At 38.6% G+C, this 25,181-nt stretch overlaps 1 protein-coding gene across 2 annotated transcripts; it reads right to left on the bottom strand.

Annotated features, from left to right (window-relative positions):
- Nucleotides 1-1,407: 1,407 nt before the first annotated feature.
- Nucleotides 1,408-25,165, bottom strand: ASAH1 (N-acylsphingosine amidohydrolase 1). 2 transcript variants are annotated; one of them, XM_069484895.1, is made up of 15 exons: nt 24,774-25,165; nt 24,686-24,697; nt 17,080-17,126; nt 13,209-13,299; nt 12,644-12,730; nt 10,606-10,684; nt 7,958-8,032; nt 6,985-7,030; nt 6,297-6,441; nt 5,718-5,772; nt 5,510-5,591; nt 4,532-4,663; nt 4,301-4,424; nt 3,775-3,831; nt 1,408-2,536 (listed from the first exon to the last, which is right to left on the bottom strand). In XM_069484895.1, the coding sequence occupies exons 1-15, from the start codon at nt 24,975-24,977 to the stop codon at nt 2,447-2,449; spliced, it is 1,326 nt and encodes a 441-aa protein (XP_069340996.1). In that variant the 5' UTR covers nt 24,978-25,165; the 3' UTR covers nt 1,408-2,446. The 2 variants fall into 2 exon arrangements, with proteins under 2 accessions (XP_069340996.1, XP_069340997.1); XM_069484896.1 differs by lacking the exon at nt 24,686-24,697 and having other exon boundaries at nt 24,813-25,165.
- Between the last annotated feature and the right edge of the window lie 16 nt (nt 25,166-25,181).

Raw genomic sequence — 25,181 nt, 5'->3', positions numbered from 1 at the left:
ACCTTCCTAGGGGTGCAGCAAGTTCTAGGTGTTACTGCTACCAGTGAGACAGGTTTGGGTCCTGGTGAAAAAGAATTGAGAGGGCCCACCAATGAGGACTGAGTGGCTCGATATCTTTATGTGGATTCGGTATTTGAGACAGGCAAGATCTACTTGGCTCAGGTCCCTTCTGGTCTGCAGGGCCAGTGATTTGTACCAACTCGGTCCATGCCTTGTGTGCCCCACCTCCTTCCCCAGCCTGGTGAGACCACAGGGAGATGCAGTCTATCCCACTCTGCTCAAGCCTGCCCTCCAAGGAGCCCCAGAGGCTAGTGGGAGGCAGCTGGCCTGGGGGCTGAGGGCTTGCGTGCCTAGGTGCCCCATGGTTGAGGGATCAGTATCCCAAGGAATACTTAGAACTCAAGTGCAGTACACTGTCATCAAGAACCACGAAGAGGGATTTTTTACCTTGCTTGCAAGCTATTGAGCCAGCCTGCCACAGCTTCATGGACCCTCACAGACTCCTGGTCAGAGGCGAAGGACTCCAGGCACAATAGGCAGCATGAGCTTCAGGTTTGCATCAGTTCCACTTGCCCCCCCAAGTTCCCCTTCTGTGAGTGCAACCTGGAGCAAGTTAACCTCACCTTCATCCTCGGCAAGTGGGATTACAAGTACAAATGCTCACAACTATTAATAATGTTTTGTGCTTTCAAAATTAAAATAGCCCTTGCTACTACCCAAGGGGAAAGACAGTCAACATTTTGGTTAACATTCTCCTGGTCATCTTTTTATATTCTAGATGTACATTTGGTTATACATAAATACATGTATAAAATGATAAGTAAATAGGCTTATACTGTATATCCTATTTTATAAAATGCTTTACCACTGAACAATACTACCTAAAATTTTAATACCTATTATTTTCTCCAAACTCTTTGATTCACTCCTGAGGAATCAGTCTGAAACAATTAGCACTTCACCTCTTAATTATCATGCATATCAAAGGTTACTATATTTTAAAAAATACATCATTTACCTCATTTCATTTTTACAAGAGGTACAAAATCTGAAGTTTTTTTTCATTAATAGAACCCTGTTTTAACACATATCCTCTTGTAATTCCTCTTGCTTCACTAAAATAATATTGGAATCACTGCAGTTCTGTGGAAGTGCCTCCTATCTGGGGGAAAAGCTGCCTTTGGACACCTGCAAACTGGGTTAAGAGGTGATAACTATTAGTTATGTAAGATTATGACCATTTAGTCATACGTTTAATAGTAACTCACTTACATAACCCTTGCTATTTAATTCAGATACCATGTTCAGCTTGTATTTCTCGATAATAACCCCCCACCCTCAAACCAACATATATGTACACACCCAATCAGCATGCATGACTGCTGACTGACACTAATTCCACTGACTGTTTATTGAGTGTCATGATTACAACTGAGATTATACAAAATGAAGTGAACACAGTCTTGTACAAATGGCGTACATTTCACAGTTAATTGTGAAAGTTAGAAAGGTTAAAAAGTTCTATTGGCACTTTTCATAAGTAGATTTGATTTCTGAAAAACATTTTTAATAATTACACGAAAAGTTTTTAAAAAAAATACATGTTGATCAGAAGTATAAACTGAAAACCTGTTTATTAAATGAATGATACTTAAGTTAAAATAAATGAGTTCACCTGTTTTGCACAAGTCTTTGACATATTTATTTACTAACTCACAGAACCTGGGAATGCAGTTTTTGAAGTTAGCAACTTCCTGGGGTTACTGGGAGGTAGAGAAATTATGAAAAAAGGAACACTTCATTTCTTTGCATAAAAGACCACCTTGCATACTGCTCACTTCATGAACCCCAAAAAGTACTATTTATAGAGTCAAAGGACCATTTATTGCCCATTAAAAGAAGTACACAGCTGAATGTCTGTCTCATCCCCCTGATCACATGTGAAATTATATTGTCATTAACAGCAAAGACAACAATGGTATATTAATTTTAGTAGTAGTTAGAACCAGAGGAAAAGATTGCTATATAGAAAAACATACAAATATGAGATAAAAATGAAAAACTGAATAGCGTGGACTATTTGCTTTTACAGTATTCACACACACATACTGGATTAAATACCCACAGAGAATCTTGATGTATTACAATGGAGGCGGATCCCACATGGTTTAATTGGCCATTCCTGTCCCTAAATGTCAAAGTGAAATGAAACTCAGAAAATTCTAGATGATTGTTTTACTTCACTTTAAGAGTTATCTGTAAATAAGAAAAATGATCCGTTACGGCAAAAACAGTCTGTAAACTAAATGTACGGAGGACAAGCTCAAGACACAGAGAACCTGTCCTGAGTCCGAGTCTTTGGCAGATCCGACAGCTGCACTGGTCAGCCACATCTGCGGTGGTGCCTTCGTGTCTCAGAGGGTGACTCTGTAGGCCAGGCGTGTGCTCACCAACCTATGCAAGGGTCCGGGCAGTCCCGCAGGTAAGCTTCATATTGACCTTTGGCAACATCTATCAACGTTGTGAATACAGTCAGCTGAAAGGAAATTATTTTTACTTTAAGGATGTTTTCAATTCCAAGATGTTCTGACTTACAGAATTGGCTTTATTAAATTAACTACTTGATATTAAACAGTGCTATATGTAATGTATTATATAGTTAATATATTTATATTAATGTATATTATATTAATATAGGATATTAAATAAGTGTTACATATTATTATTAATTAAAGCAACCAACTTCAATAGAACCATTGTTCCAGGTCATGAATATAAATAATCTCAGGAGAGAACCCCAGTTCTTCACAGGAGCTTATTCCTGGGCAGCACACTGCTGCACCACCAGTGCTTTAGGACTAACTTAACCCTCCTCAGTGTGTAACTGACAGTCATGCAAAGCCTAATGGTGTATTAATACCATGGAGCATAAACAGTTTAGCTTTGCTTATCCTTATCCTTAAAATATTTCTAATATAGTGAGGGAAACTGCAGGCACACTGATTACAAAGCACACACGCAAACTCACATGGAGGTCACACAGACTGAGAGTCACCGGATTGTGAGCTCACACACAGACGATGTGGGCAGAGTGAGAGGGAGGGCAGGGTCCAGGAGCTGAAGGCAGGCTTTCTGCGGAAGCCAGGATGATCTGGATGCTAAAGGACAGTAGGACTTTGTTCTCAAGGGGGGCACTAGAGGCATGTTTATCTGAGGGAGAGCTTAGGGAAAAGGACCCAGAAGGGAAGGAACAAGTGGAATGGATAATCAGGGGAGCACATCCAGAACATTCGAGGCATGACTATTGGCAAATGGGATGATCAGAAAATGTTTTGCATTTTTTTATCTATAGTATGAAGAAAAGATAAAAGGATATAATAAAGTTTAAGGGAAACCCTAATTGAACAAGACACAGAGCTCCTGTGAAAATGGATTTCAAACTTTTGTTTTGTGAACTTTTAGGTGTGAGTACAGCATGAGGTTTCTGACAGAAGAAGTCAAGAATAAAATGCTAGGCTTAATTCAAGTGCCACGTAAGTAAAGCTGTAAACAATACTCTGAACAATCTGGACATCAAGCCACGGTGATCAGCTTCTTTGTTGCATTGCAAAAGTTAGGGTTTTAGCCACACAAAAATATTTTTTAAAAATCAGCCTTATGTTTTAGAAAAACATAAGTTCTGTGCTCAAACTGATATAATAGGGAAAGATAAAACATAGGACCAAATTCTTTCTCTAAAAGACCAAAATATATAATAGATATGTTTTAAAATACCTTGTTGAGGACAGGTTTTGTTGACAGGACATCATACAGGGTTGCAAATGAGATATTCTAAAACACAAAAATAGTTTTGTTCAGTAAATTAAATACAGAAGTCAGCAGCCTTATCCACGCGAGTGGGTCATGATAAACCAAGACATTCTTCAATCAACCTCCCCCCAATTTCCCTAAAAGAATTTCCCTTGGGGTCATTGTTAGAAACAAGTAACAGTTTTACTGTATTACTTTTCTTTCTCTAGCTTCCTCCTAAATTCTTTCTTGTTTGTTATTCTAAATTCTTGCCTGTTTGTTATTCAGCTTCACAGAGCAGTATCCATCATTAGAATAAGAAAGGGAAAGTACTGCAAAATTTTGCTCTTTTTAAGTTAAAAAAAACAAAACAAAAACTCAGTGGAGATTGTCTAGAGATACTGAATAAATATGAGGTTTATAAATTCTCTGAAGGCCAAAGAAAAATGGCAGAACTGAGGTAATCTTTAATGGTGACACTTTCTTTCTATATATGACATTGTAAATGTACCTCTGGGGTTATGCGGTTTAGACACGTCTTTGCAGGTGTCCTTCGATTGTCAAGGAAGAAGGGGTTTTTCCAACGGTCATAATTTGTTTCTACCACATACCATCGACCCTGCTTAGGATCCAGTCTAGATACAAAAAGAGAGATTCCCTCTTAGGCTACATGCCTTAAACTTGTGCATATATGAGTTTATGCTTTAGTTTCTACTTATTTTGCTTTACCAAATGTACTTACTCATATACATCCAAAGATTCTTTCCTGTCTCGTGTAATCACACAACCTTCCCCAGACTGGTTGCCTCCCAGGATAAAGTATGCTGGGGCCAGTATCTTGGTCTTGGTCAATATATTCTTGGCTTCTTCATAACTACATAGAAACATTTAAAAAAACTTTTAGTTGACTTATAATGGAAATGTTTAGCTCTGTGGAAACTAAAGGAAACCAAGTATCTAAGGAATATGTTTTTTAAAAAAGGATGGTAAGCGATGGCTCTAGGAGGAAAAATCCCTGATTCCTGTGAGGTAAAATACTGAGATGGGAAGAGGGAATTGTAGAAGGTCCCTCAAAACCGAAGAAGAAATAAAATGGCCCCAAGATATCATCTTCCACCCTTATTGTCCACGCCTTTCACTCAACAATAGAAAAAAGGGAAATAATATTAATTGCAGAACATAGGACTCAGTAAACCTTGAAAATTGGGGCTATTAAAAATTGAGATGGATTATCAAAGAAGACTACTAATTAAATCTTATTCCCTGGAAGGTACTAAAGATAGGATTGATACCCATTTATTCTAAGTTATTTGGATTCAGTGCAGGCTGAAGGAAAGGCAGTTTTGCTATTGTAAGATTTCTTCTGTACCAGAGCAGAATAATATAACTTCTAGAATAATATGTATTACCACTTAGATGAAGATTTTATTGTACAATTTTTCTCTTGTGTATGGGTGATTATTTTTGTACACCAAAAACATTCCATAGGTGCCCTTCATAGTGTCAATATCCCTAGTACTTTTTAATAATTCATATCCTCACTATAAAAACACACAACATGGACAGAGAAAACATGAATAATTCATATGAGTGTCAAGGTTCATCTAAGACATTCTGCATAGTTCCTCAATGGATGTTAAGCTGAAGCTTGGCAAATATTTTTATATTTTCATATGAATAATTTACAACAAATATTTGATAAAGCAACCAACCACTTTACCTAGTACTATTTTCCAGAACTGATCTAGTGATAAACCCTATCCACATGGCATCTTTCTTTCCCATAATCCATTCTAGGACACCTGGAAGAGATCAAACACAGTGTCAGGATCTGGAAAAGGTTAGACTACTTAACCAGAAGGCATAGTCCAGTCCTCCTAGTAAAACAGTTGTGAAACCCCCAGTTCACTGGAGAACACTCTACTCACCCAGATAACCCCCATTTATACTGAAGCGTTCATTTAGTGTCAGACTAAACAGTCCCTGAGAAAAAGACAAAGCAATGAAGTCAGAAACTCCAACCTTCCTCTTTAAGGTCCTATCACTGTACTTTATAGTGGTATATAAAGGGTTGGGTAACAGGAAATGCAAAGATAAATCAAAACCATGTATTAACAAGGCTTTTTAAAAAAGTTTAAAGCATCTGCACATCTAGTGTGTGAGATAAGTAGGTGGGATGTTATTGGCCACACCTTTCGGACAGGAAACTAAGGAGCAGAGAATTACCGCCGACCTGCCTAAGCGAGCAGCAGACCCAGACTTTGATCCCTCTGACACCTGGCCACATTCTCCTTATCCCAGAACAGGCTCAGAAACCTTCATTTCCTTTCTACTCTTCTCTACCATGCAACCTTAAACCTAGGAAAGGGACAAGAAGTACAAAGGGATGAACTGCGGCTCCATATTCTTTTTAGGTCCTCATTTTCTTAGACTCCACCCTTTCTTTACACATACTAAAAGCAGGACACAAAGCTACCTTTAAAATTACACGACAAATGGTTCCTTACCGGTTTGAATCCTGTTAACATGCCCACATAGCCTGCAAAGCTTGAAGCCTTGAAGACAGTTTTATTGTTTCTTTGGAAGTCCAAATTCACTGTTAAAGGTTTTAATTCCTCAGTTATGACCCAGGTATTATTATTTGTGTTCCACCTACAAAAGACATATTTCGGTGACACTTAAGAACATTGATGTTAATAGTGATGAATACAGTGATGAAAGCCAGGCATGACACTATGTGCTTGATCTACCTAATCGCCATGATCCATCCTAACAACAACCTTTACAATATGGATCGCTTCATCCCCTATTTTATAGATGATAAAACTCAGGCTCAGAGAAGTTAAGTAACTCTGCCAATGTCACACAGCCTATAAAAAGTGAGCCCCAGATTCAAATTTAGGTCTCTAATTACAAAGTTCTTATTTTTTCCAAAAGGTCAAGATGACAAATAAAATAGAATGCAGACATGCATGTGTGGCCTTCAGGCATCCTCCAGATTTCTTTTCACTAGGTACAACTCAGATAAAAGCCCCAAGTAACTAAGTGAAAGTGTGCCCATCTTGTCTTAACATTTAGGAATCCATTTATCTTCAGTTATGGTCATATTTTAGGCGTGACTTGGGACTTACTTTTCATCAATGTGATATAATCTACTCTTCTTATAGAGTGATACATAATGTGTTCTTTACTTACCCAAGAAATACTCCAAAATCCATGTTTCTCCCATGTAGCAGATGACCTATTTGAAAGTAAGCAGAAGAGACCCACAGTGGTAGTTAAGATAATACAACTAATTCTAAATCAAAGATGGGACACTTAATTTTGGTTAATTTATATTTATAACTGTTTCACCTAACAGTAGGAATTAAGAAGCATCCTGAGACCCTAATCTTTAACAAGATCAAACTGTTGTCACTGTGACATCTGCGAGACGCCCCCACAAAATCTGAGAGCACGGGGTTCCAGGTAAGGTCAGAATATAGGAAAAGGATCAATGGTGATTCTTTGTCCATTATCACATGGTTCTATCAGACAAAGATATCTTAGCCTCAACTAATGTGACTTACCAAATGTTTCCCTTCAGGCATTGTCACCTACAGCTGGACACCTCAAGGGTTAGTTGTAGGCAGACTTTCTACCCAGAGTATTAGGTCGAAAACCAGGGTGAGTCGGAGTAAGACATCCTGTGCCTTGTCCTCTGGGGACCAGCCAGGAAAAAAAACATGGGAAAGTGAGGCCATTATACACAGGGTCCCTTGGCTGGGAAAAGACGGGAGAATGTTTGTTCTGGGCCTCAAGAAAAGCAAATATGTCGTTACATATGTGAAGATAACGTAGTCCCTCCTGTGAGGATTTCTATCCAATCATGCAGACAGCTATAAGCAGACTATAAGGAAGGTAAAAACGTTTCTAGGCCTGAAACACTTATTCTGGGTTTTTTGCAAGCCTGAATTAAACTTTAATAGGTATTCTAGTGGTCTTAAAATAAGGATAGTTTTCAATGTACTTATAAAAATTTACCAAGGTATATTAAGCTGTTTGCAACATACACAGAATTTACCTAGCAAACCTGCATTTTAAAAGTTCTAATTCCATTTATTTAGAAAATTTTTCTTTTACATGGTGCTTTGCTCTGCCCACCCTCCCATGGCACACATTTATTTACCTTCTTTATCTTCTGTTATTATTGAAGTACACATGGTAAAAAATTCATAAAAAATATTGAATGAAATAATCTCGCCTATGAGAAAAGAAACAAAAAATTTTTGTTAATGTACAGAACCATGACAGTGTAAGAAAAATTTGTTTTAAGAAGTGTAACTATTTTCACTGTATGAGCGTGTGCTTTGGCCAGTCGGGGTGTGCCTACAAAGCTGGCAGGGTGGCGCATCCTTCACCAGCCTGTCCTCTCTCTAGACTCGAGATAAAACAAGTCATCAAAGAGGCAGCTACTGGGCGAGCTGAACATACAGGCAAGTTGGAATCATTCTACAACATGATGTCTACATTTTTTATCAATATGTTCCACTCTAAATTTTCTTTGGGGAGCTCAAATATGATAATTTAATACATCTGAGAAAGGTGATTTAAGAACTAGTAATAAAATTAATGCAGAATTGCCAAGAAAATCCACTGTAGAATATTTTGTATTTTGAATATTTTTCCAAAACTGTGTAATACCATTTAGCATTTAATTCAAAAGTATACATACAGCACACTTTGTCTCATTTAATGTTATAATAGTATGTTAAGCTTATGTTTTTTTTCACCCCCCACTCCAGTGTTTAGTGTATTTCCATTTAATTTCTATTTTGGTGAAATTTTATTATAAATTTATAATAATTTTTATAATTTATACCATTACCATATAAATCATCTGTTAATCTTAATCCATTCTTCTCTTGAGATGTTTAATTACTTGCTAGAGTTTTTTACATAATAAAGGAATTAGACTTGCTTCTTATAAAGGCTGCAAATATATATTTCCAGTACATCAACTATCTTTTTAAATCCTTTTTTATAGAAGCAAAACAAACAAAAAATAGCCACTTTTGTTGATAAATACTACTGATTTTCACAAATTTTCAATCATCTTTCTTATAAAACTGATGATTAAGTACTGGCTACTTAAAATAATGACTGCTGCTTTGCTAGCTCAAAAATAAAACTTTTGGGGTGGTGGGGAAAATCTTTTTCATTAATACCATAAATTGGAAAGTGAAATTTAAAAAAATAACTTCCAAGAACATCCATACCTAAGGATAATTTTAATGAATGATATATAAGACCTTCTCCCTAAAAATAAAAAATACTACCAGAGAAATAACAACCTAAATAAATGTTGAGATTTATAGTATTCATGGATCAGAAAACTCAGTATTACAATCTCAAAGTATCAGTAGGCTCTTTGGTCCAAGCTGACAGGCTGATTTTAAAATGTACACAGGAATACAAAAGGCCTAGAATAGCCAAGACAATTTTGAAGAAAAACAAAGTTAGTAGAATTACACTACCTACTTTTAAGACTATAAAAGATTTATTATTAAGGTAGGATGGTACTGATATAAGGAAAGACAAATAGATAAGAAAATAGAAAGTCCCTAAACAGAACCATGTATATAGTCACCTGATTTATATCAGAGACACCACTTAATTTACTGAGGGAAAGATAGTCTTTTAAATAAATGGTGTTTAATCAATTGGATATACCATATGAGGAAAAACCTGACCCCTAACTCATACCATATACAAAAATTAATTCAAGATAGATCATAGTAAATATAAAAAGTAAACATAAAACATCTAGAAGAAAATATACAAGAATATTTTCATGGCTTTGGGATAGGCAAAGATTTCTTAAATGTACACAAAAAATACTGCTCGTAAAAGAGAAGACTGATAAATTAGACTTCACTAAAATTAAGAATTATTCATCAAAAGACACCAGTAAGAGAATAAAAATGCAAGTCATAGACTGGGAGAAGATACTTGGAATACATATTATTTGGCAAAGAACTTATATCCAGAATATATAAAGAATTCCATCAAACTAATAGAAAATGGGCAAAGACCTTAATCAGGAATTTACCTTTCCCCAAAAGAAACCCCCAAAAAGAAAAGGTCAATAAACTGTTCAATTTCATTAGTCATCAAGGAAATGCAAATTAAAACTAAAATGGGATACTATGACACTCAAAAAATGGCTCAAATACTATCCAGTGAAGACGTATCAAATGGAGAAAACTAAAACTCTCATATTATGCTGATTGTCAACTGATAGAATCACTTTGGAAAACTGTTGGCAGAATCTACAAGGCTATACATACAGCTACCCTATAATCCAATAGTTCACTTCCTAGATATACATCCAAGAGAAATGAGTGTATGTGCCCATCAAAAGACATGTACTAGAATGTTTTTAACTGCTTTCTTCTTCATATCCACAATCTGAAAGCAACCCAGACACCCTATTTATACAGTAGCATACTACCTATAATGATAAGTACAAGAAACCACACACAACAGTTCATATTCCAGTTCTATTTATAAAAAGTTCAAAACTAATTTATGGTAAAGTCAGAATAGTGGTTACTTGAGGAGGCAGTATCATCTGTGAGGGGGCAGGAGGGGGCACTCTGGAGTGCTGGACTTTTCTATGTCTTGATCTGAGCTGTGGTTACGTGCCCAGATGCATTTTTAAAACTTCAATGAGCTGTATACTTAAGATCACTATACTTTATGGATATCATACCTCAATAGAAATATTTTAAAGTGTTTTACTAAATTTTTTAAAAGCTGCAAAGTGAACTTTACCTAAAGGTATATCAGTAACAGCTGCAATTCCCTTCAATTCCTCTTCAAAGGGGCCAGGAAGGTTGCCAAGTAGACCAGGCTGAAAAACAGATAAATTAACAATCATTCAACCTAGAAGCATGGTTTGAGATCTGGTTTTTGCCATAAAATTTGTTCCACATGTTGCTATCACAATAGGTGATAGCCACCACACCTGGCTAATTTTTCTTTCTTTATTTTTTTTTTTTAATAAAGAAAGGGTCTCTATTGCTCAGGCTGGTCTCCAACTCCTGGCCTCAAGTGATCCTACTGCCTCGGTCTCCCAAAGTGCTGGGATTATAGGGTTATTTTTACATCATATATTTCTAAAAGATTTTCTATGTAATACTCAATATCGGGTCCCTATACAGAGACCTATGATTCTTAGACTGTTTTTTCCAGCCTTGTATTTCCCCATTCTCCAGAGAGGGTAGGACTATAATAATTCCACCTGGATGACCTGACGTGACCCCCAACACAAGAACATCATCATAACAAGCACTCCTTATCTTCGCTCAAATTCACCCTCTAGCCATTGGCATATATCCTTATCACTATTTCCTTCCCACACTCACAGCAACAAACCTGCACTATTTTATTCCTTCACAAAACTGTTTGTTATGGTTAAAGGCTGATCTTGGGATAAGATGCATTAATTGCATTCTGTTAGCAAACAACAGACATTGAGCAAATTCAATGGTGGATATCATAATTTTATTCTCAACGACAACTACTCACTAACATCTAGATCACAATTTTAAGTTCACAGCCTTTTGCTGAGATAATGGGCTTAAAATTTGCAAGTCCCATTTTTCACCAACTTGGTAATTATATGTAATATGACTTAACTAAGCATATTATTTTTTCCCCTAGCAATTCAAAGCATTGCACAAGTGGAATGTTCCAGCCAACTTAACAAACAAGTGTGACTTAATGAACATGTATTAAACCCATTACATCTAGGCACTGTGCTGTATGTCACTGAATCCTTACAACTACCATATGAAATATGAAATATATACTCTTAGTAAATACTATTCTCCCTGATGAGAAAACTGAAGTTTCATCGGTTAAGAAACTTGCCCAAGGACACAAAGCTAGTACGTAACTGATCCAGCCTTAAAACCCAAGGTTGTCTGATTCCAAGGCACCTAAACATTTTGCGGTGCTGCCCTCCCAACTGCCACTCAGAGTAGAGGGGAAACCAGGGCATGTGCAGTATGTGGGGTCCTCTTCCTCTTTTGCTTCTGCCAACACTTTTTATTTTGGGGAAGTCTGGCAAGTATGAACATCAAGGACAGCCTTAATCCACGGCTCTAAGAGCATAAACATGAGGGACACCAGGTGTGATGCTTGGCAGGTACAAGTGTTAGAGGGAGGATGTTCCCTAGAGAACCTCACGGGTTCTAGCAACCAGGTCCTAAGTGTCCCGTTGGTTCCACGGAAATAAAAAAGGGGCTCAGAAACAAAGTCTTCCTGCATGACCAGGAAGAAAACAGAATGGTTTGGCGATTGCACAGCCATAAGAAAAACTCAACCCAAGTGAGTTTCAAGGGTCAGAGCTCCACAGAATACAGGGCTCGGCTGAGTAAGTCATTTGGTCACATCTAGAAAAATCTCTGGTTGTCCTGATATATTCACGCAAAATACTTAAGGAAAAAAACCAAGTTTTCAATAGTGAACGTACAATCCTCAGTATATATAAAGGGTAGGAAATGCCATACTCCCAGATGAAATCTGTCCATTTGCCCACTGCTCTGTAAAATAGTCCATACTTTTAAAAAACATGAAAGATCACTTAACTCCAAAATTTGCCACGCTGTCATCCCATAAATCCCCAGAATGTAAGTACCTCTGAAGTTTTGGCAGTGATTCAGAATAAATGCAAATTTGTCCAAGTTCTTGAGAAGAAGTTGTTGAATAGTGTCTTTAAGTAAATACCAGAGCATTTTCTGCATTCTATGTTTATATGTATATTTGTGTGTGCTCATAATTTATTGTGGAAAATAATATTTCTTACCAACTTTTGATCCACTATCTGCATAACTTTTCCACTTGGCACAAATGCATTTACCATGTTCTTCATGGAATTCATTAAAACCTTTAGCTGAAAAATAAATAAATAGATCACTTAATAGAAGACACTTTAAAGTCCTGAGATTTAACATCAAGATTGCTACAATAAAAATATACAGTCCTTTTGACTTGCCCATATGTAACTAAAATATAGAGTGCTATTTGAAAATATTTTTAATTAATATGTTAATACAATGAGTCCAATTTTATCTTTAAAATGACATTTGATTCTTAATTATTTAGATGAAGATGATACAAAAGGAAAGAAACAAAGGCAAAGTTGCAAAAAAGGACAAAAAGCTACAGAGGAATGACATCTTTTCCTCTACTATTTTTTTTCTATGACCTTTGAGAGAAGTATCTTCTACTATCATTTATTCTTACGTGGCAGAAAGGTATCAAAAGCACACTTTTAAACTACTTTATGGATAACTTCATGAAGTATTCTTTTAAAAATACAATTATATTCAGTAAAGTCAGAAATAAGAGATGTAAGCATCACAGCATACCTGTGGTGCCTTGTCAGCCATCAACTGGTGCCATCTTTTGTAGGGTGGTAAATCAAGATTTATGGTGTACCACGGAACTGGGCCCCTGTAGCTGTAAGGAGAGGTGCATTATCTTGAAATGTGGGAAGCGGTTTTTTGAGGGGGTTAGTTAGTTACATCTATAAGGGTACATGAGAGACATATTCTTAATAAGTGTAGAAGTTGGTTACTCAAAGCAAAATTTGCAGAGAAAGTTCATTTTGTACCCAGTGCTTCTGCCCTGTGTTGCACATACAGTCATAACTCGTCCCCGACACCTTGGCCTCGAAGTACACATTAGGAAGGGCTGGTGTGACCTGGTTATATGTAAGGAAACCAGCAGTGGCTCAAGAGCTATAACCTGATTGTCACTGATGGAAAACACCTGCCTTTTCTCCCCTCTCCTAGATATTTGCAGAGTTAGTCTAGGCTCTGGACGTTTCTCCAATTGGTTTCCCGGTCTCAGAAATCTCTCTATCTAACCAAATTATCGCCACATCATTGTCTGTAGTGCTGGCTTCAGTAAGGTCACCTTTTAAAGCATAGAGTGGCAACATGTATTAGCTTCCCATGATTGGCTTCAAGAACCTTCACGATTGTCTCAGCCATCCTAATCTTCCCTACTATACACTTTCTCTCTTCTCATTCTTCTGTATTAAGTCCAAGCCTAAGCACTATTCTATTACATACACTCCCCAACTCCCTACTCTTTAACTTACACACAGCAACTTCTACTGTGAGGATACAGCGGTGTCCAGGGCCTCATCAATGGAGCTGGACCACATTTCTGGTGGACGAACCCTACAACTATTTCTGTTGCTACAGGAACATTATTTTCTGGCACTTATTACTAAACTGAAATAACTTTTAAGGGTGTGCCATAACATCAGCGTAAATCTATGCCTAAAAATAGCCATCCTTTGATCCACTGATCTGCTCTAGAAAAGCACAGAGTGCACTCTGGGTGTGCTACAGTGTTATCAGTCTCCTAAATTAAAATGTTATCTAGACTTATGTCTATAGCGGGGCTGGGTTATTTCCTCAAAGTCATGAGCTGTGTTTCTATTTGTACTTCTTCTGTAATGAATAATTACTTGGTTCTCTAAATATTGCTGCTGCGCTTGGAGCCCTGGTATATGTATGAGGTTTTATGAAGCTATTAACCAGCAGCCAATCGTGTTGCAATTTAGATAGAAAAGAAAAGCACTCTTAATTTGGGAAACATACATTTAAACAGTATCACAGTGAAATTTTATTTTTTTCTCAATGCACTTTCAAGTTCCCCATTTCCTTAGGAGCTGATATCTACATGAAATACTACAATACTTAAATCCTAGAAAAAAGATTTTCATTACAACAAATTCATTCCATTTCTGACTGACCTTAATGTCACATCTAAAATTTTGTCCCACAATTCAACAAAGTAATTACTATTCCCCCTATTATGGGGCAGGTGCTACATCTATTTGGGTTTCCATAAATCAGTGGGTCCCAAGATGTGTGTTTGACTTATGAACTCTAATCAGCTGCTCCTCCCCTATCATATCCAGCCAATCCCAAACCATGCCCCTACATCTGCCATAAATTCCTGATTCAGTCCAGAGCCTTGGACAGGCTCAAGGATTTCAGAGGAATGGGGAGAAAATTCACTCACTACAGTAAAGGATTATAATGAAGTGAGGTTGATGAGACCCCAGAAACCTCTCGATAATAAAACCTCCACTAATGAGAATTTTTTGAGAGAACTTTAATCTAATTAACAAAATTATTTTAATGACTAAAGCTTAGCCATAATCCTACATTTTGTCTCATTAAACAGTCTTCTAAAGTATTTTAGTATTTAACCTCTGCACTTCAATCTCCTACAGAAATAAAAGAGTGTCTACCTTAGGAGAGCAGCGAGGATTACACAAAATATGCAAAAAATACCAGCAATGGTATTCAATCAATAGTAGTTACCATAGGATTTTCCTAGTTTCATACAAACAATAAATATCATTGAATCATTCTTGAGACTTAGCATTTGCTATGTCCAGGTTATCATAACACCAATCATATCCCACATGGCTCCCCAGGTGGCCTGGAAACTAGACCGAGTGACACAACATGCACATACACAAATAAGAGAGCAGATGCCACGCACCCAGTGAGCAGTGGGAAAGAAATGCTTAATGGGATTCCGATGGATACAGGGGTGATCTGACTATCAGTTTCTGGATCTCCAGCATTGATTTGACTGGTCGTGCAGGATAAACAAGCATCTTTTTCTTCCTTCACAGCTGCCCATGCATGCAGCCAAAATCTATACTCTTGATTAAAAAGGATGACCTCACGGGTACAGGAAGACTATTTGTGATGCAAAGGTACATGAAACCACACTTCTCTCCCAGATCTCAAGATCCCTTTATAGTTGCAAGACAAGAAGAATCAGAGCAAAGCTGGGGATTTTTGGGTGTCCTGCTATACTCACGCAAAGTACTTTTAAGGAAAAAATCAAGTTCTCAAGGCCAGCGGGGTAGAAAGACATCCTGCAGAAATACCAAGGCAAGGAAAGAAACATGTACTTTATGTATTTGTGTAAATGTGTGTTTGTTTAGGTGCATGTAAGTGTGTATACATGCATGTACACATGCACATACCTAGACACACACATGCATGTAGCAACGTGCAACCAGTTAAAGGCCAAATCAGGGATGGTTTATGGTTTGCAGGCCAATCAATTCACAGACACAGGTAAAGCACACAAAAAAGGAAGTAGAAAAAAGTCCTTCAATATGGAAAATACTCCTTAAATGTTCAATGAATTGGGGCAGTGAGATCAACCAAGATGCAATCAGCAAGGCACTGATGGCCAGTATGATGCCAGCGATGACAGCAAGGAAGACCTTCAGAGAGCGGACCACTAAAGAAAGAGCTGGAACGTGCACTGGCTTTAGAATCGCATTGAAACTGGTTATCTCTACGTTACTTCCTGGTAGACATTTGCCTCTCTCTACATAAAGGTGAGTAAGTCGAAAGAATTTAGTTTATTATAGTTTCACGCTATCTGGGGCAGAGGCTGTTTAGAATACATAATTTAGATGAGTAGTACAATTAATCTGGAATGCTATAAAAACTGCAAATGTCATCTTGATGTTATTCTTTAAAGTTTGCTCTATTTTCCCCTACCCTCAGCAGACTACTTTCAGTGAGATGGAAGAGCAGGAAAAAACGTCACTATTCCCTACACCTTTTTCTTCTTTCCCCTGTCCTGTACCCTCTGGGCCTGTAAATTATTACTATGTCTTTCTCATAGGCTCATTTAACCACTAAAGATTTGGAAAGACCAAAATCTACACTAAAAATATTAATGCTAAGCACATTAAAACAAGATATTGACCCTTCTCTTATGTGTTCTAATCCCATCTTATCCTGAGTAGCTTTATCACATGTCAAGGTTTATTTCTAGAATGTTTCACATATGAAGTCTCATGATTTCTTGTTCCAATATAATTTGGTGGTTTATATTCAGGCACCACAGATAATCACAGGTCAGCTCAAACACAGGTTTGCATTTTCAAAGATGAGAAAAATGCTTAACAGTAGATAGAATTTAGTAGAGAATGAAAATCCCTTTTTTTCCTATGTCTCTGATAGGCTAGAAATGGACATTTTAATTATGGAGTATTTGCATATTTGTCTAAGATCTTAGCCAAATGCATTATACACAAACCCAAGGAAAAAAATCTTTGTCTCAGGATGGAAGACATGACTTAAATTTTTAGTCATTATCATTATTTTAGGAGAGCTCATCACATAGGAAAAAATCTCCACAAAGGTCAAAGTGAGTTTTGATCCTCTGATGTGTACTCACGTTGGTCCAGAAGGAGGATAGGTTGATTTTCTGCAGTCTTCTGTCCACTAAAAAACAAAGAAAACTAAAAGTTTCAGAAAATAGGTGTTTGCTAACTGAATACATAACTTTCAAGAGTAGTTACAATCTGTGAAGACAAAATCAAGTATGATTTTGCCCTTTTAGACTATTTCAGTGCCTCTTAAGTCTTTTCCTTGCAAGAAAATTTTCAACTTCCCAAACCATTAAGTGCATTTTCAGTCTCAATTCAACTTACACAAGTGCCAGGTGTTGTAATTTCGCTCTTATATTGTAAATATATTGAGTAACGAAGAAATATTAAGAAAGGAGATGGAAAATATGTTAGATGGGTTGATTTACCACTAGAAGTAAATGACTTGATAGGATGTGATACTACCTGAATGGATGACCCAACTCTATTGCACCCTGTCCTGGGATTTGCCTCCCAAACCAGATTTTCAGGGCACACTGCACAGGGCCCTTCTCAATCTCTCCGTAACTTACCATCCCAGCCTCATCTCCTGACACTCCCCCTCATACATATAGCTACCTGCAAGCACTTCCTGATCTCTTACCCTTTCATGTCCGTGCATGTGCTGTTTCCTCTTGCTAGAATGCCCCTTCTCTACCTGGGGAACTTTTGTTCTAACTTCCAAGATCCAGTTCAAATATTTTCTTTTTTATGAAGTCTTCATGTATCTCCCATATGAAAACACGCATCCCTTCCTCTATACACCCACAGCATTTGTACACAACCTCATTACCATATTTATAACATTGCATTATAATTATTTGTTTGTGTCTCTCTTCAATAATAGATTCTGTGCTCTTTGAGGTGAGTGAGGGCAGAGCCCCCAACACTGAGGTCACTGCCTCAGACAATGAGTAAGAGAGACTATTTCAGGGAGAGTTGCTCAAGCTTAGTGGCAAAACAATTTTCTCCTAACATAAAATGATCAAAAGGTCCGCACAGATTTATGATTCTTTTGGTACTAGTTCAACATGGCAAGTATATTTATCTCCTTTCCTTTGGAGGCCCAGTACTGTAAAACTAAAATAATTGTCTTTAAAAAGTACAAATCCACAGTAAGAGGAAGTATGGAAGAAAACTACTGGAACTGTAGTTTGAGCTCAGAAAACTTACCTGCTGCAAAATTTTTTTAACTTTTGATAGCATGGGAGAGTATATAAAGTAGGTTGACATCTGTGATTCAAACATTGTCAAAATGACCTTACCACTGAGTAAGTTTCTCATATAAGTGAGGTTTTGCCTTGTAATCTGGGGTCGAATTCATTAAGAAATAATACAAGTCTGTAGCAAAAGCTAATTTCCAAAGCCTTTAGGCTCAACAACAGTGGCTGAGGGCAGTTCTTGTTCAGAAAAAGTTTGGTCTCAGCTCTGAGCTCAAAAACTGTGTAAAACTTTACTGCTACTAAGCTTTATAACTGCTCTAAAATAGGAGATTCAGGATGTTCAGCTTCTATTTCTGACAAATATTCACAGAAATGATGATGGTTATGGCCACAAGAATGAAGCTCAAGGTTTACAATGCAGGTCCAATAACACATGTTAGATTCAAATATTTTCCACAAAGTATCTGAAACTAAATAATATAATTAATAACCATAAGCTTTAAACACCTTGCATTTTCACAAGTTTTGTGGATTTGCTCAACTCAGCCTTCTTCTGCTCACAGATATTTAGATATCTTAGCAGATTCCACTTCAGGTTATACTGAATTACTGTTTTCTCAACTTCTCTGAAAACATCTTTGCCTGTAGCTGTTTTACATAGACTATTCACAGAGGCTAATTCTTCAGCTACTTCAAACTCAGCACTGACTATCTCATATCAACAACTGATCGGTATTAGTAACTTCAAGAGCCAAGGAAAACCACTCCAAATTCCCTGCCGTGTTCTTTAATTGATATTTATGATGCTTCCAAAGTCTGGAACGACTGTTCTCACTTAAAGACACATGAACAATTTCATTTTCTCTGCACACATTTCTTCTGCTGCTACAATCAAATACAATTTAGTTAATGCTCCATTGGTAAATGGCTTTTGGACCTTTGCTAACAAATGAGCTACCTGCAGACTTGCTTTGGTTGCAACCTCATTTTACTTCCTAAAATTTGTTAAAAAAAAAAAAAAATCTGCTTTCATGAGCTACTCTGCTTTAAATTTTCTTGTTTTTCTGACCATTACTTTCCCATGAGTTGGGAATATTGTGATGTGTACTTAATCTGAGTGCTTAATTTTATTGTCGTGCCCTGGACAAGAGGCCCAGCTCCATCAGTGACATGCGGAAGGTCACACTGCTGGCGAAAGAAGCAGAGTCCGTGGCTTCCACTGCTCCATCACACAGCTTCCCACAGCGCGAACAGTAAAACCAATGCCTCAACTTAATTCCTAGCATGGAATATTCTGCATCCAGTTTGGGGCTTCCTATGATCACCAGAATCAACTCAGCAAGTAAGTGAAATGCAATGACTTTTTATCCCTCCCTCATAATTGTATTTGCATGCCCTGGGTTCTAAAGCCAAAATAAAAAACAAGTTATGGGCACATTTCTTACCAGACAACTGTGAGAGAAGTTGAAAATGCTCTGTCAAGTATTAGGAGAGAATCTGACCTGCCCCAGAGGTAAGAGCTAAAGAGCAACCTAGCAACAGTACACGCGGGAGTCTGAGGTTGATAACAATGGTAATCGCAGCTGCAGTAAACAGACAGGAAATCTGCATAGATCTGTCTGCAAGAAAAAAGGTAAATGTGAAAGAAAGTAAGAAAGCTAGCAGCCATGAGACCACAGTATTTCAGGTGTTTAGAAGACATCATCACCAGAGTCATTTACTCAAAAAGTTAGCTTTGGGGGTAGCATGGAGAGCTATATCCTCACCCTCACATAAGAATTCTACAAGGGACGCACAGTTTCAAAATCTGCATACAGCCCTAAAACAAGATTACAATGAACTTAATGTTAAAGTTTCTTACTATCCCTAAATTTAACTATACATGGTTTTCATAATAGACAACTTTATTAAGATTGGTAAAAATTTAAATAAATGATAGATAAAGATTATAAACGTAAGACAGGTAGAGACACTCTGTAACGGGCTTGGTATACTGTGCTACTCTATCAGAGGGGAGAAAAAAAATCAAACTTAGAAGCAATATTCTCTCTCTCCCCACCCCCCCTGCTTCCTAAAGGTGGATGTGATGAAAATCTGATGTTTCAATACATGTGAAACTCTCTGGAAAATGTTTTTAAAAGGTTTCCTGGGTCAGCGAATTCTCTAATTTTTCAAGGTATTTGGTAGGAACTTAGATCTCTTTGAAATTAATCAGTGTTTATGTCTTACCCACTCATTAAGAAAAACTACAGACCTACTGAACATAACCTACTTGGGAAAACAACATATAAAGTGAAAATTATTCATTAAGTACTCAGTGAATGCTCCATGCCTAACAGAAATGACATAACTCGTCCACCTCCTTAAAATATTTGAGTCCTACAGAATTAATAAGAACCTCAATGAACTGTACGCCTCTAGTAATATGTAAAAAAGTTCTGAAAGAACCTCTTAGTATTCAAATATTCGAAAAAAGACAATGAAAGATAATTTAAAATTATATAGCTCACACCAGTTTTCATACTCATCAGAAAAGTTGAAAAACTCTAAAACAGTTTTTAATTCAATTCTTTAATTCCTCAACAACTATTTTCTAACTAAGATTTGTTTCCTAAAGTGTTCTCTAAAACTTAGCAGACACACACTGAATAAGAAAAGGCGTATTTTAACGTATGTAACAAATCAGATGAGCAGTTAAATGTTTTCATTTTTCTTCTGGGCTTTGGATGGGATGGCACTCTATTTTTTTTTTTTTTTTTAATTTTTTCCTTTTTTTAAGAGACAGTGTCTTGCTATGTTGCCCAAGCTGGACTTCAACTCCTGGGCTCAAGTGATCCTCCCATCTCAGCCTCTTGAGTAACCAGGACCAGAGGGATGGGACCCTATGGGATGGCACCCGATGAAACTACTGATATTTAGGTAAAGGGAATGTGAATAAACCCTCCATGAGGAGAGGGACCCTGTCTACCTACTTGACTGGCCCATTCTTAGCACCGGGAACAGAGTCAGGCACACAGTAGGCAGTATCCGTTGACTAAGTAAACACATCACACCTGTGTGTTCCCTGCTTTGGCGTGCTGGGGAAAAGCAAACACCGAACAATGAAACTGGCTAGGCCAGATGGGGTTTATGAGATTTTTGGAAACTCTGTGAAAATCACTGCTAAAAAGCTGATTCAATAGCTAACGTCGACAATGTTATTACTTGTATGAGACACTGATGCATAAAAATAAGTTTGCTTTAGCAATTAATTACTGAGCATTATGTTTCATTTTCACACATCTCAGGAAGCTGCTCAGATTTGTAACTGAGAACAGTCATCTCTCCCACTCTAGTTTCTTTCCTCCTGATCACTGCTCAGCCCACTGCGCCCCCAGCATTGCTCTGACTAAGATGACCAACGACCTCTGGTTGATGGATCCTTGACATCTCAATAGTAGTCACCATAGCTCACCTGTCCCACTCTCTTCCCTGAGCTGCCTGTCACACTTACTCTCCTGTTTTGGCTGCTGCTTTAACTTTGCCAGTTTCTTCTCCGCCTGACATACACATGTAAGTTACTTAGCCTTCGCCTAGTTCTCTTCTTTGCTTCTCTTTCTCTGTCCTCTTTCCACCTGAGTTCATCTGCTCCAATGGCTTCAGATAGTATCATTTATGCCTACGACTCCCACAATCTCTCTTCTGAGCTCCAGTCCCAAGGGCGGACTGGGTATCTCTCTGTTACCCGGAATCCAACATAACCAAAAAGAAAATGATCCCACTCTTCAGCCCTGAGCTTTTCCCTCCCCGTGTTCCCTGGCAGTGATGCCACCATTCACCCAGCTGAGCACATCAGAAACATTCGGGGCATGCTGACACCTCACTTCCTTCTGCTCATTCTGCCTCCCGATGTTTTCCAGAACCATCTACTTCTCTCCCTCACCACTGGTGACACTGTCTTTCAATGCACCTTGTTTTCTCCTCTAGACTAGACACATGTCCACTCTCTCTCCCCTCCAACCCAGCACACTTCTGCTGTGCAACTCTGCTACCTCCAGACTGATCTTTTAAAAGCAAAAATGTTATCTTGTTGAAAACCATCCAGGGGCCTCCCATTGTTTTTAGGATAAATCTCAAAATTCTGAACAGAGTCTACAGAACCCTGGGTGATGTCATCTGGGTCGCCCTCTCCAGACTTTTCCTGTGCTACTCACATCACCACCATCTCTTAATAGGTTATTTAATAAATCAAATAATGAGGAATAACTCAGGAGGGCCTTAAAATATGCACATTGTGAAAAGCCTCAAAAACAAGATGTTCCAAATCAAATGATTTTTGTAATTTTAAGCCAGTCCTCGTCATTCATATTTATCAAAAGTAGTTCTGAAATATCTTTTGTTACCATGAGGCTACAAATAGCTTATCATATAATGAGTCAAATTGAAAAACTGCTTATTCTGGTCAGAATGAAATCACTAGACTTTTTTGAGATTCCAAAGGGCCTTTTGGCTGGCGGGTCCAGGATTTTCCAGCCCAGTAAAAAAAATCAATGAGGCTTTAGCACATGAGGATCCAAATTTTTATTCTGCCAAGTGGAGTTATTAAAACCAAACAAACCCCACACACATCATATCTACCTCTGCCGCTATTTTATTTTTTAAAATAGCATTTTAATAACAACAAAAATTGGGAGTCCATAAAATCAGAATAAAGGCTAACATTCTAAATTAGTAATTTTAGTTTTATGCCCTAATTTTGATATTTCACTGAAGATCTATGAAAACAGCTTCCCAAACTGACATTAGATTTTTGACAACAGCTATTCTAGAGTCTAGATAACAACTATTAAATTCTTTGAGAAGTATGATGATTCTTCATGTTCTGAAAATAGCTATTAAAATACTTTTGCTAGGAAAAGTATTGAGGAGGAAAAAAATACAAGCCCCTGACATCTGAAACTACTCTGATGTTGGTAGCTAGACCTCAATATTATTACAAGCTGGTCTGACACTCACGGCCAGGTTATATGTGTTCTCCCCTTGGACATAAACAATCTCAGGGTACACCTACCTCAGATAAGGTTATTTTGAGACATGATACAATGAGATAAAACAATGCCACCTCACGATTTTATCTAAGCACAGACAAAAAAACAAGGGCATTGTGCAACTCACAAAATACCAAACACTCCCTCCTCTTGCTAAATGAATGACTGTTACTTCTTTACCCAATTAGAATTGCCCCACTTTATAGAAGCATTCTATCTAAAGCAAACCCACGATTCCTGACCTACCCCCAACTCACACAACTACAGCCTAATTTCTGTAATAAGTTTTTTCCTAACCCACAGTTGCTCAAGGTGTAGGTTCCCCGCCTTTCCTCGAAGAATACAAAACCCAGTTTTCAATGATGGGCAATAACAGTATCAAAGTATTGACTTCTTTAAAAATTCCCATAATAACAACTACTCTCATGCAACTTAATTCCCTACCCATACTAAAGCCAAGTGATTCTATTTTTCCTTATAGCCTTTCAATCCTGTATACATGTATATACTGTGTACTTTTCTATTAGTGAGATCACTGTACATACTATTCTGCTTTTATCTGCTAAACATTATATCGGGTTTTAATGGCTGAATAATATCCCATCATGACTTTATTCTTAAAGCATTTCTCCTTACAGGAATCAAACAATAAAAGAGGAGAATGCACATCCTGCTCCCACTTTCAGTATTCTACCTAAGCTGTTCAATACCACTGTCATCTAGCCTCAGGTCAGACGCACCGGGTTCCTGTTTATCCAACTGTTGACAAAGACATATGCACTCTTATTGCTTTTAACGACATTAATTATGAAAGAGCACTGGGCGTCAAGAGGCTTAAGTTTAGGTAAGCTTCGATACACAATACTGTGTCCTCTGGCGATAGATTTTCTCCCTCTAGGTCTACTTCCTCTTCTGTAAAATAAGGAGTCACGCTGGTCCCTCACTGTCTCTTGCAATTTACCCAGTCTGTAGCCCTGTGACTCGCTAGTGGGAAAGAGCCACGGGACAGGCGTTCCCATGACTCGGGACCAGAGGCCACCGGGGTCACGCTGCCGGGCCTGCTCGAGGCTGCTTCCCGCGCCCCGGCTGGGGACCACTCGCCTTTCCCAGGGCCCTGCAGGATCCTGTGCTGGAACTTCTTCAGGAGAGAGCACCTGGTCATCAAGCAGTCTGTCGCTTGATTGAGTAATACACACAAACCGACGTTTTATGTGAACGTTTCAAAATGCAAAACCCTGGTAAAGTTCAAGTACAATCACTCAAATGTGAGGATGTGCGAATCACACCCAGCCATTCTGCAGAGATTAGGATTTCCCTAAAAGGTGTTCTAGTTCCTAGTATCGAATCAACCGGGGACGGGGTTCAACAGCCCGCTGTGCACCCACAGCCCCGGGCACGAAACCACAGACCCCCGGAAGGACGCCGCTCCGCCCGCCCCGCCACACCTGCGCCCGCAGCTGCACTCCCCACTCCGCGCCTGCACCTGCGCCCGCAGCTGCACGCCCCACTCCGCGCCTACACCTGCGCCCGCACCTGCACGCCCCACTCCGCGCCTGCCTCAAGCTCACTCACCGGCGGCGCGTGTTGCGCCACTGCACAGGCGACGGCCGCAGCCAGGAGGACCAAAGGGAGGCGACTGCAGCCCATCATCGCTCCAGTGCCGACGCCTCTCCGACGGGCGCCCGAAAATGCCTCTAGAGGGATCACCTGGGCCCCTCGCAGGCCGCGCCCCCACATCCGCGTGACCTGCGACCCGGGACGCACCACTCGGGGCTGGAGGGGGGTGGGGATCGGAGGAGACCAAGCCGAAGGGAGAGGTCGGGGCTTTCAGTGTTTCAGTGTCGTGGAAGGAGCAGTGGGCAGAGGGGACCTTCGGGCTGCTGAAGAAACCTGCAAAATGTGTCAGCGCGCGCGTCGGGACATGATGTCGTCCCCCCCACA

Source organism: Eulemur rufifrons, chromosome 12 (genome assembly GCF_041146395.1).
Source record: "Eulemur rufifrons isolate Redbay chromosome 12, OSU_ERuf_1, whole genome shotgun sequence".
Classification (NCBI taxonomy): domain Eukaryota; kingdom Metazoa; phylum Chordata; class Mammalia; order Primates; family Lemuridae; genus Eulemur; species Eulemur rufifrons.
The sequence above is the reverse complement of the archived record's forward strand: the minus strand, read 5'-3'. Positions and strand labels throughout refer to the sequence as shown.

Excerpts from the sequence above, each read along its gene's own strand:
- ASAH1 (XM_069484895.1), bottom strand. The coding sequence starts at position 24,977 with ATGTGGGGGCGCGGCCTGCGAGGGGCCCAGGTGATCCCTCTAGAGGCA. Across the intron at positions 12,731-13,208 it reads TGGCTGACAAGGCACCACAG|CTAAAGGTTTTAATGAATTC; the intron begins GTATGCTGTGAT and ends TTTATTTTTCAG. Across the intron at positions 4,664-5,509 it reads GTTCTGGAAAATAGTACTAG|TTATGAAGAAGCCAAGAATA; the intron begins GTAAAGTGGTTG and ends GTTTCTATGTAG.